We start from the raw sequence: 12,653 nt of genomic DNA on the forward strand, positions 1-12,653 counted from the left end.
ACAATAATATTTATATATCCTGTATTAAAAAACCAAAATAAAGGATACTAAATACGCATTAACAATAATTGTACATCGTAAATTTTATATTACTCATTAATGTTACATATATGTAATTTTTTACTGTTAGTTATTTGCATTTTACATTATAAGGAGAATATAAATTTTATATGCAGATATATATCTAACTGTAATATAACGTTCAAATATTATTAATATATATCGGACGTTATATTATATTTATTTAATGTAATAGAGCATAACAAACAAATAAAATATGAATATATTCAACCATTTTATAATTCAAATATAAATTCTTAAATAAATGGTAATTTTATAATTTCTTTTTATTGATGTATATTAATTTAAAATTTTCATGCTAATAAATAAAAACATATATATTTTTATTTTGCTTTCATATTTTTATTTTGCTTTCATATTTTTATTTTTCTTTCATATTTTTATTTACAATTCAATAAGGCATTAATATATATTCACAATGGAAAAATGTTTACCTACGGTAATATTCATTGTTTTTTAATATATAAAAATTTACTTGTAAATTGTCGTTACCATAATATAAGTGATAAGAAAACAAAAATGAATATATGTTGTTAAATAATTCTTAATAAATCCCTTGAATTTAGTATTCTAGGGTCTATGGCTACACTTATTTCAGGTACCAATGGGAACCACTTTTTATAAAAGTTGTACTTCATATTAAGGACTATATTAAGGACATTAGTTCTAAGAACGATAAAGAAGCACTAAGGAATAATTGTCTATATTTGGCTAAATATCTCATAGACCATAGTACTCCACCTCCTTATTATATAACACAAAAAGAATTATGGAAAAATGTACTATACGAATGGTTAAGTCCTGATTATAAAAAGTTAGATGAACTAGGAGGATGTCCTTTGATTATGGATAAAAAACATTTAGAGATTTTAGAATTAAAATATGACATAGATGATTTTTGTAAAAAAAGAAATAGTTACCTAAATGATTTAAAACAGTTAAATCAAAAAACTAGTTATGATAGCACTTATTCACAGAAATGCAACGAATATAATATATGGATTGAAAATAGAGATATGTATTTTAGGACAAAAAAAAAACCTATTGAATCGTGTTACAAAATAAACGAAAAACAACAAGGTAAAAGAAATATATGCAATATAATGGATCCTAACACTTTTAATAAACAGTCTGTATGCAGATCCTTTCATTTAGTAACATCTGAAAAAAGTCCATCTAAAAAAGAAAGTAAAGATTCACTACTAGGTGAAAATACACATAATAGTGAATTTACAAGTCAAGTTCAAAGCAAAAAAGCTATACAAGAAACTGAAACTCAACCTAATTCTCAAATTCAATCTCAACTGCAAACTAATCCCGAAAAAATATCGCAAAATGAACCTCACATTCAACCTCAAACAACATTAACACCTGAATATACACCAAAGGAAAATGAATTTGGTTATAATGGTGCACAATTTACGCAAGTTGAAGTATTACAAGACTCTAAATGTTTAGTTCCTTCAGATTCAGAATGTTCTCCTGAATCTGTAGTATCTACAAAATCTGATATCTCGCGAGAAACCCAAGATTTTCAAATTGTATCTCCTTCATCTGGTAAAACAAATAATGATACACAATTTCCTATTGTTATTATACCATCTAAAATTCCACGTAACTCTCATACTAATTGATTTTCTATTTTTAAAGTAAATACATTAAATATACATTTAAATTACAATTACAGGTCAAGTAAAAAATCAATATGTTATAAAAATATCAACAATTTTAACAAGTCTTGTAATAATTATTGTATTTTCCCTGTTTACTAAAGTAAACTAAATGTAGAAGTTTAAAAATATTAAAAACAGACTATTACTGTAATAAATTTTCTTATAATTTTCTTTTTACTTTATTCTAGTACAATTTAATAGGAAGATCTAAAAAAAAAAGAACAAGAAGACAAGCGAAATTTCTGAAAATACTAACATCTTCATATTCTTGCGCAAAAAACGAATTTGTAAAACATGATAAGATGGAATATCCATTATATAATGATGAAGAGATCACAAAAAAAATAAAAATACTTCAACATAACAAGAATAATAATATAAACGCATCAAAGCAAAACAAACATAGATACAAAACTATCATAGAAGTACATATGCAAATACTCGAAGAATACAGAAATGAAGAATGCGAGTACATAAAAGGAGAATTTTTAGAAATATGCTTAGAATTGTTAACAAAAGGGGAACACAATACATACCCTTATTTGGCTAATGACGAACTCATAATGGGAAATACAAAAAGTATTAATCAAAAAGAAAAACAAAAAATATTATGGAATAAATGGATAGAAAAACATCAAAATCTTGCTGACAAATTGAAAAAGGAACATTGGTTTAATAATTTAAAAAATGATTGGAAAAGAGAACTAGATAACTTAAAAAAAAGAGAAGAATTAAAAAATGATCCTGATGAAATTCAAAATATTTCATTTTCACAAAGAGAAAAAGATATATGGAGACAGTGGATATTGGAAAATTGTATAATTATTAAGCAATATATTAAACAGCACTTATTTAACTATTTGACTGATGAACTCCAGATTATACGAGATGAACATGATAATGAAAAAATTAAAGATTCTTTGCTATTAATTAATATAGGAGAATTATCGAACAAAGAAGACTGCCAAGAATTATATAAATATATAAAAAAAAAATTATTAACAAAACTGTGTATCCTCGTTCTTATGTCAGTATTAGAAGAATGCAAAAAAGAGCAGGACATTGAAAATAATGAATCACATTTGGATAATTACATAATTGAATTTAAGGAAAAAGAAAATTTAGATAGTAAAAAAGAATTTATAGAAAACTTAAGTGACTTTAACCGAAATTTTTTGGGAAATATGGAAAATCCTGATTATACAACAAACGATAGCTTTAGGAAAGAAATAGAAAATTGGATAATAGAAGATAATACAAATAAAAATTCTATGGAAAAGGAGAATACTGCAGACAAATACTACTGAATTATGTAAAAATACATTTTAAAAATTTATAATATACATTCTTAATATATAAGTATAATAATTCTACGTAAGCATGTAGCCTATATGAATCTTATTTCATAAATTTTATGAAGTACTACGGAAGCAATGAAAAGAATAATTTGAAAAAATATATAATAAAAGTAAGAAAAGAAAAATAAAATATGAAAATTGAATTGAATATGTATAAAATATATTTCAATTATATATACTATTTTTTATTTCTTTAAGAGTATTAAACAGAACTTTATATTAATACTTGATTCAATATAAGTAGCAAGATATATATACATATATAAAAAACAAAAAAATTATTGTGATGTATTCAAAAAATACTAAACTTGTAGGAAAAAATTAATATATCAAAAAATAAAAAAAAGCAAAAACATTAATATTGCAATACTTTTTTTTAATTTATATATCAGAATTACTTATAATTTTAGAATTCTATGTTATTTCATTATTTCTATATATATGGTTATTTCCATATTTAGAATGATGCTTATTTGTATCTTTCAAAAAATTCCTATCAATTAATCGTTTAAGGATTTAATTAATATAAAAAAAAATTTAATAAAAAAAACAGAAATACGTTAAAACACATATTTTTTTAATTATATATATATTCTCACAAAGAAAAAATCATATTTAAATGTACTGTCCCTTTATAAAGAATTCAATTTTTTTATACAACAAATAGTGTAACTTAAATGAAAAAACTTTATACATATTTATAGATATTTATGATATTCAAGTATCATTTTTGATTGTATAACTTTTATAATTATAAATTTAAAAAATCATTGAACTAATTAAAATGCCTAAAACATGATAATAATGAAATTATTCTGAATACATAGTTTTTTATATTAACTTGTAATTTATATTCGCTTTTAAAAAAAATGTAAACAATTAAATAAAAAATATTCTTATATTTTTTTTTACTTTAATATCTACATTATTATTTATTAATATTTTTATAAAATAAAGGATATAAAAGTTAAATATAAAAATGTATAAATTAAACAGTACTAAATGAATTTCAGCGCTTTTCTAAAACCAGAAGGATATAAAAGAAAATATAAATATTTTATAGTAAATTTAGTAAATATGATATATTTTTACATTATAAAAAGTATTTGTTAATTTTGACTTTTATCTTTATATTTTTTTTTGATTTTTTGTAATTACGCAATAATATTTTTCTTTTTTCTACTTAGCTAATAAGATTAATGGTTATTATTTTTTAAATCATCTCTCTATATATTAATATTTATAAAAATAACTAATACTAGATTTATCTGTGAAAATATAAAATCCATTTTATATATGTAACAATTTTTAACTGCTATCATATACCAAAAAAATAGGCAGATTACAAATTATTATTTACTGTTTTATATTATGTAAATCCCATAATAATATCAATTTATTTATGAATTTTACAATATCATTAATACATAAATAATATTAATAAATAAAATGGCAAAAAATATATTAATCCGAATTAATTATAATTATTACCATAGGTTAATACAATGCTGAATGAAATATATATACGTCATTGTATCGTAATAACCTTATAATACATAAAACAAATATATTATTACATATTAATAACATATTATTAGGAAAATAATTATTTTTAGATAATTATATTAGCATTGTCTTTGTTCCAACAATTTTGAATAAATTCAATAGAGTTTATATTTTTTCTTTTTGTTTTACCAGAAGTAAATATATAATTCTTTTAAAGTATATACTTTTAATTTATATGAGATTCATTCCATTAGATATTTTTATACATTATCATAAAATATAAATATTACATGCATAATTTATTCATACAAATTATACATTACCACAATAATAAATATTTATGTTTTCTTTTATATTTTATTTTTTATATATGATATGGTAATTAATAACTTTTTTAATATAACTTTAGTCTATTAAATCTATAGTGATTATACTAGAATTATATTGAATATTAAAGATAATAATAGAATATTGGCAAACATAAACCTACAAATGTAGTTATTAATTAATATTAATCTCATAACAGCACAACAGTAATTCTTTGGAATTTATTAGGCATTTTGACAACAGAACTACTTTATTAAACGAAACTCATATATGAGAATAGAAAAAAGATATATTATTGTTATAAATATAAAAATAAAATAACATAGGATATCTTACGTAAAATAAATTTAAAAAATATTTATTTTAACAATTATAATAATAACCTTTCTATATTAATTGCTACTTTGTTCATAAAGTAAAAGAGAAATCATTCTACGTATATACTAATAACAAAAACAATTTTTGTTTTTATGTAATTTTATATTTTTTTTAAATATATTTAATTATATGTTAAATATATTAGTACAATTAAAATATAATAATATACGATTTATATATTTTACTAAATGTATGATCTTAAGATATTTTACAATAATATGATATATAAAAAAAAAAAAAAATAATTTATTATTATTCTCTGAGATCTTTTAAATATACGTTTATATATAGTACAACATATAAGACACATAATAAAGATAAATAAAATAGCAGTGAAATAAGTGAAATTGAAAAATTTTATGATATTTCTTTTATCAATTATTTTACTATATTGGGTAGGTAGAACAAAAGCCATAAATTTATTTTTTAATTGGGCTTGTCATATTTTGTCTGTAAATATAAATTTTAGTTAATATATTAATTTATATTTTTTATTAGTCACATGTATAAATAAAATTCACTAATATATTTTACTAAAAGCTTTAGGTATAAAATTTTTTTTTTTTTTTATTTAATTTATAATTTTAATTAATCTACCTTGTAATAATATGTAATTTTTGTTTATATAATTGTTATATTTGAAATATAATCATATATATCATACTAAATCAAATGTTATAAAGATTAAACTGAAACTTTAGCTTCTTGTGTAATAGTATGAAAAAAAATAAGAGATTGCTTTAAATAATATGATAATGTTTATCTCTAGAATAATATATTCATACTTAAAATATTATTTTTAAGCGAGATATTTTTAATTTAACGAAATAGTACTTATTTTAATGTATTATAAACCTATTTAACTTGAATTTATTTTTCATTTATGAAAAATTATAATTTCACTAAAAATCACGAAATTGTGATTCCTAAAGAGCTTATATATTATTATAACATATTTTTAATATTAACTGAAATAATTTGAAACGTGCCATTCTAACACTAAAATAAAAATAAAAGGGAAAATTCTATACCTATAAAATAAATAATATTTATCTATTTATAGTATTTTAAAAGGTAAAAAAAGATTTTTAATTAGATACTCGAATATAATTGGCAATTTATATAAGAGTACTCTAAAGTTAATTTATTTTTTTCTATAGCATATAAGTACATTTATATATTTTTCACACGAATAAAAATTAAAGAAAAGAATATTCATTACTATAATTGTATTCTAGATATAATAAAGAAATTACGTTTTTCAAATTATAATGTTTACAATTAAAGCTTTTATATTGTACTATACAAACTATACATCCTTATATTAATTTTAACCAAAAATTAAAGTGGTGATTTTATTAAGAATTTTTTTTTTAAATTCTATATATGACAAAAAGGAATGCATCTCATTTAAACATAAAGCGTAACATTTTTTTACTTAGATAAATATCAATATGACGTTAATTTAACTTTTGCTGTTTCATTCACTTATACTTGTACAATGGCGCCCGACATTCCAGAGGGAAACATAATATTTATTTTTTTGTTATAATATTTATATATATGACAATATTTCATTAATTAGTTGTTATATAAATGAAATATATATTTTTATTTATTAAAGATTTTACAAGCATATATTATTATTATGAGTAGTATTTTTTATTTTATTTTTTTTATTTTTAGAATAATTCCGTGGAATTATAACTTCAGTATAAAAGGGAATATGAGGGGGTTTGTTAAAATATTAAGGGTGGTAGTATAAGTCCTGAGCAATATTGTTCTAATACTAAATATAATTCTTTAGATATTCCTAATACTAATTTTATTACATTATGTCAACAGATTGGTAGATATTTAATTGAAACTAAGGGTAAATATTATTCTGATAATCTTAAACATCGTAAATACTTGAATTACCTGATAAATTCAGAAAAAAAAAATAAAAAGAATAATAGTTACATTCTGTTTAACCCCTTTAGAGATGTTTCGTCTAAATTAGATAGTATATTCATACAAGTAATAAAAGAAATTAATACTGAACCTTTAACAAAGCTTGAATAAATATACGGTTATTATAATGATTTTAGCAAATTTAATGGTGAAAAACAGGGTTCTGGTGATATAATTTGTGGTAATATTAAGAAATGTTATAACCTTTACAAGAATAATTGTGAAAAATAACAAAAAAATTGTTAAAATTCTTTTTTCAAGGAGTTAATCAATTGTAAAGAAGCATTTGATAATAAAATTCATATGGTAATACCTTTTACTGGTTTACCACATATTTATCACCTACGCAAGTAAAATATATATTTGCTATCAGTTTATCCAGAGCAGTCGTATTACTAGCATCATTCTCTTTATTTTTTTTTTATATAAAGTAAAAAAAAAATTATAGTTAATAACGTGAATATTCTAACACAATGAGTATGCCCATTTTTACAAAAATTTACAGGCACAAAACATTAATATATTTAGGTATATATACATGTTATGTTTCATATAGTTTATTGAAATCATGCTTATATAATAGCTTAGTTATGAAAAAAATAGTTGAACTTAAAGAAAAAAGAGAATCCTTACAAAATATATATAAAGTATTAGATAGAAAATTTAAAGGAAGTTCTCATAGTATAGGGTATCAACCACAATGAGATACTTGATATAAAAACTACAGTTTATATTATTTGCAATACAAAATCTAATACTCAGTGGTGCAAAAGTTACATATAAGAGGATATTTCTTAATAAATGATATAAAAAAAATTAGAAATGTATACAAGCGCATAAAAATTAAAAAAAATAACACAGCAATTATTCAAACAAAGGGTTAACATAAATACAGTATTACTGTTTAAGTAAGTAGAAAAAGGTCCACTTATATATGAATTTTTCATTAGAATAAAAACCACATAATTTTAGTGTATAAATATATAGCACAAGGTAGTGAAATGAATAATGATTTTATCACATATTAATATATAGAAGCGTTTATTAAAGTAGTATTAATGTGAAAAGAAAAGAAACAGAAGCCTTAAAAAAACACCAGTAATATTATTGTGCAAATAAAAAAAAAAAATTTATAAAATAAAAACATTATTCAAAAATTTAAAAGAATATATATATATTATTTATATCTTTAAAGTTTCATTATCATTTATCTAGTTGCCTATAAACAGAATTAAAAATTTAAAATATGTAAAAATTTTAGTATTGTTGTTTTTGTATTATATATATTCTATGTAATATTGTAAAAATGTTATTTATATATGTAGTTAAGAGATATTTATTCTACTCAATCTCTAATTTATATAGCAAAACTATTAATATTTAGTTTATAATTCATATATATATTCTTTCGAAGCATTATACTTAATTTTCCTTTTCTCCTCTAATATATTTTATACATATAACATCCGAAGTAGTAAGCAAATCTGTATATGATAAATAATAAACATATATAAATTTATTATATAATTATAAAATTTACTCTAAAGTAAATTATAAAAGTAACAAATCTCATATATATTAATATAATTCATTTTTATTTACTTTATTGTAGGGAAAAAATAGAACAATTACTTCCTTAAATTTAATATCATGTAACATTATAGCACGTTAAGTATAAAAAGAAATCGATCAGGAATCTACTTTTATTCAAGTTTCTAATAGAATTCCATTATTTTGAACTCCATGGAACTCATTATATATAAATTATTATACGTATTAAATTTTAAAAAATCAGACTCTTTTTTTATTACATGTAAAAATTTCAGATTCAGTTCTAATAATCATATTAGTAATTTCAAAATAAGTATTAATTTTAATGATTCTGCATAGCCGTGTGTTATCTTAAATTTGTCCACAAATCTGCATTTTTGCTATTATTTTAAATATAGAATTTATCAGATTATGCGTAATATCACATTCAAAATAATTAAACAAACAATATTTATTGTTGAAATTATTTCACGTTATAGAAACATTAAAGTTTTCATATTAAAAAAATACATAAAAATATTTTTACAATAAGGAGATACTCAATTTTATTTTTCATAACAATTTTTTTATAGTAATCATAAATTTAATTCGGAAAAAAGAGTTCAGCAGACCCTTCCAGATTATAATAAATATAAAAATACTATATAGTTTATAATATTTATTTAATCATAGATTTTAATTTTACTACATATATCATATATATTATATATATATATATACATTTTGTACATCATTATGTACATAACTAATAAAATTATAAAAATATTATTGTAACATTTTGTTCCTAATTAATTTATGTAATGTCATCTTGCAATTTTTTTAACATAATTAATCTATATAAACTATTTACGCAGATCACTTACAAATTCAACATATTTTCAATAATTTATTTTCTATAAAAAAATAATTTCAGTAACAAAAGAATTGCTTTCAATGAAATAATAAAAATATAGGATTTAAAAAAATAAAAATTTTGTTAAAGATTAAAATTTTTTTTTCTTATAACATATATTCTTTTTTTATATATGAATAAAAATATATTTCATATTCTTAAAATAATGAAGTTCACTTTTTTCTATTTATAAATTAATTATATACTTATAGAATACATAATCTTATTAAATAAAATAAAATAGTAACTTGGACAAAATTAAAATATTAATCCTAATTACCAAAGAAATATTATTTTATAAGAATATTATTTTATTATACATTTCTAATTCCCTAAGTACACCGTTAAACAAAATCAAACTTCTTACAACAATTATTAATAACAATTTATATGTTATGCCATATTTCTAATAAAAATTATTTATATTGCAAATATAATGTTTACATTGGAGTAAAAAATATATAAATCATTGTAACATAATATATACATTACATTAAATACAAAAAAAAAATGTTCATTTTTAATGTAATGTTCATCATATAATTTCTTAAGTATGTCTACAGATAATTATATTATTCTTCAATAATATAAAATACAATAGAAGTACTTTTCGTTTAAAACGGAAATTCTAACACTTCTTCATTAATATTATATATTAATTTTAACTCACATATATATGTTTCTTATAACAATCTAATTATATACACAAATACATATATTACATGATATTATTATATTTTGATTCAACAATAATTTATAATAAAAAATGACAATCATTAATGCATTCAAATTTACCAACAGACAAAGAATATAATTTATGAGTATTAATTATAAGTATTACGTTATAAATCCATGTACATTAATAAAATTATAGAAACAATATGTATGTTTATTAAGTATATAAACTAAAGATATTACATATAACGTTTCATATAAATAAGTCATATAAAAAAACATGTTTCATGTTATGCACTTTACTCATACATTGCCTTAATTCTGTTATATTTTTCATTATTTCTTAAAATTTTAGGAATTACTATTACAAGTATAACAACTAATATAAAGATAATTGTGCTATATGCTATAAAAAAAAAATGATTTTTTGCCGAACCTAAACATGTTTCTATAGGTGACCACACACTACTTATAAGTGGTAAACCTTTAATTGCTTCTCCTGCTTTTTTTAATAGCTCAAATCCTTGTAATATGGGTAAACCTATTCCCAACAATAAAAAAAGTAAAAATATGGCACTTCCAAATCTGTAACTTTTAAATTTTATTTTTTTTAAAGATATATCTCTAATTCTCCTCTTTTTTTCTAGAAAAGCATCATAATCTTTTTTTCTTATTAATTTTTTTTCAAAATGAAAATGTTTTCCATCAAATATTCCATTATTGTAATCTATGACTTCTGTATAGTACTGAGCTTTATTTAATAAACTTTTGTTGGATTTCGTGTTTTTTTCTTTATTCCATTTTTTATTATTAGTTATATATTTATTTTCTTTTTTATCATTATTTGGAAAAAATTCGTTTAAATATATGTTATTTGAATCTTTATCCTTTATACATTTTGCTAGTAATCGATAATTTCTTTTGTCTAATATTCTACACTGCATAAATTTCTCACCTACAATTTTGTTAAACGTTAACTAAAAAAAAAGATTATTATTCAAATGAACAAATATTTTAATTTTAAAAAACTGTATTAATAAAAAAAAAACACGGATATTATGTATAATACAATAACATAACTAATATTATCATACCCTATCATGGTTAAAAGGGAAAATCCTCTTAAAAAAAGTAAAAGTAGTTATTATAATAAATAAGATTTGATTAATTTTTAGTTCCATATTATATATCTATAATATTATAAAATACAAACTAATGAATAAATTAATAATAACATAATATTTTTTTTTATTAATACTTTTTGCTTTTTAGTAAGATATTAATAAAATATATACAACTATAATGTACAATTAAACAACTACATATAAAAAGATATATAATAATGTATTATATATTTTTTACCTAAATGTTATATAAAAACAAATTGTATCATTAAAATAAAAGAATTTGAATTCATTCATAAATATACAATATATATAATTTAACTTTTTATTTAATGCAGTATTAAATATTTTTTATTATATGGAAATATTCATTTTATAAGCAATAGAGAATGTATAGAATATATATATATAATACGCTCCTCTATATATTAAAACGTTTATTAAGGATACTAAGGAATTTATCCTGTTTGTAATACTAATTTTACAAGCATCATTTTTTAGAACAACTAAATTTTATTCTTAATAAATATTAATTTTTAAAGCGTAAAATAAAAAATAAAGAAAATATTTTGTGTTGTGTTAATTATAACCCATATTTTAGTTTTCTTTTATTTATAAACAATTTTTTTTTTCTGAATATAATTAAAAAAATATAATATACAATGTAATATCTTATTTACAAAAAAATATATATTTAAAGAAAGCGAAGTACTAGTTTTTTTATTATTGTGAAATTATTTTTGAAAATTATAATTTTTATATTTATGTTATTGTATTATTTATAAATAAAATACAGTTATGTTCATCAATCCTTTTATCTTTTGTTTTAACAATATTTATTCTGAATATAGAAATTCAATTAGAAAAAAAGAAAACCATATAATCATGAAATAATTATTTTATATATATATGCAAGCGTATATGTATTTTTTTCATGGAATAACATATTTTAAGAAATTATAATAATACATTGTATTAAATAAAAAATAATAAATTAAATACTAAAAATACATAACTCTTTTATTAAAAAATTTATTACTCATGTTTTCATCTTTTCGTGAAGTTTTTTCTATATATGTTAGTCTCATTTTATGTAAATCTTTTGCATATTTTACCAAAAAAAAAAATTAAAATT

The 12,653-nt window shown here is 19.4% G+C and overlaps 3 protein-coding genes across 3 annotated transcripts; 2 read left to right on the forward strand and 1 right to left on the reverse strand.

Annotated features, from left to right (window-relative positions):
* Positions 1-499: 499 nt before the first annotated feature.
* On the forward strand, positions 500-3,061 carry MKS88_004724 (uncharacterized protein; the record flags this gene model as incomplete). The annotated part of the gene is made up of 3 exons (XM_067217924.1): positions 500-520; positions 648-1,695; positions 1,956-3,061. 3 exons carry the CDS (start codon positions 500-502, stop codon positions 3,059-3,061), a joined length of 2,175 nt encoding a protein of 724 aa, XP_067071107.1.
* Positions 3,062-7,049: 3,988 nt separating this feature from the next.
* MKS88_004725 (uncharacterized protein) lies at positions 7,050-7,980 on the forward strand (the record flags this gene model as incomplete). The annotated part of the gene is made up of 4 exons (XM_067217925.1): positions 7,050-7,079; positions 7,169-7,342; positions 7,538-7,626; positions 7,782-7,980. 4 exons carry the CDS (start codon positions 7,050-7,052, stop codon positions 7,978-7,980), a joined length of 492 nt encoding a protein of 163 aa, XP_067071108.1.
* Positions 7,981-10,693: 2,713 nt separating this feature from the next.
* Positions 10,694-11,575, reverse strand: MKS88_004726 (uncharacterized protein; the record flags this gene model as incomplete). Its single annotated transcript, XM_067217926.1, has 2 exons — positions 10,694-11,371; positions 11,489-11,575. The coding sequence occupies 2 exons, from the start codon at positions 11,573-11,575 to the stop codon at positions 10,694-10,696; spliced, it is 765 nt and encodes a 254-aa protein (XP_067071109.1).
* Positions 11,576-12,653: the final 1,078 nt, after the last annotated feature.

This window comes from Plasmodium brasilianum, chromosome 13 (assembly GCF_023973825.1).
Source record: "Plasmodium brasilianum strain Bolivian I chromosome 13, whole genome shotgun sequence".
In the NCBI taxonomy this organism is placed as follows: domain Eukaryota; phylum Apicomplexa; class Aconoidasida; order Haemosporida; family Plasmodiidae; genus Plasmodium; species Plasmodium brasilianum.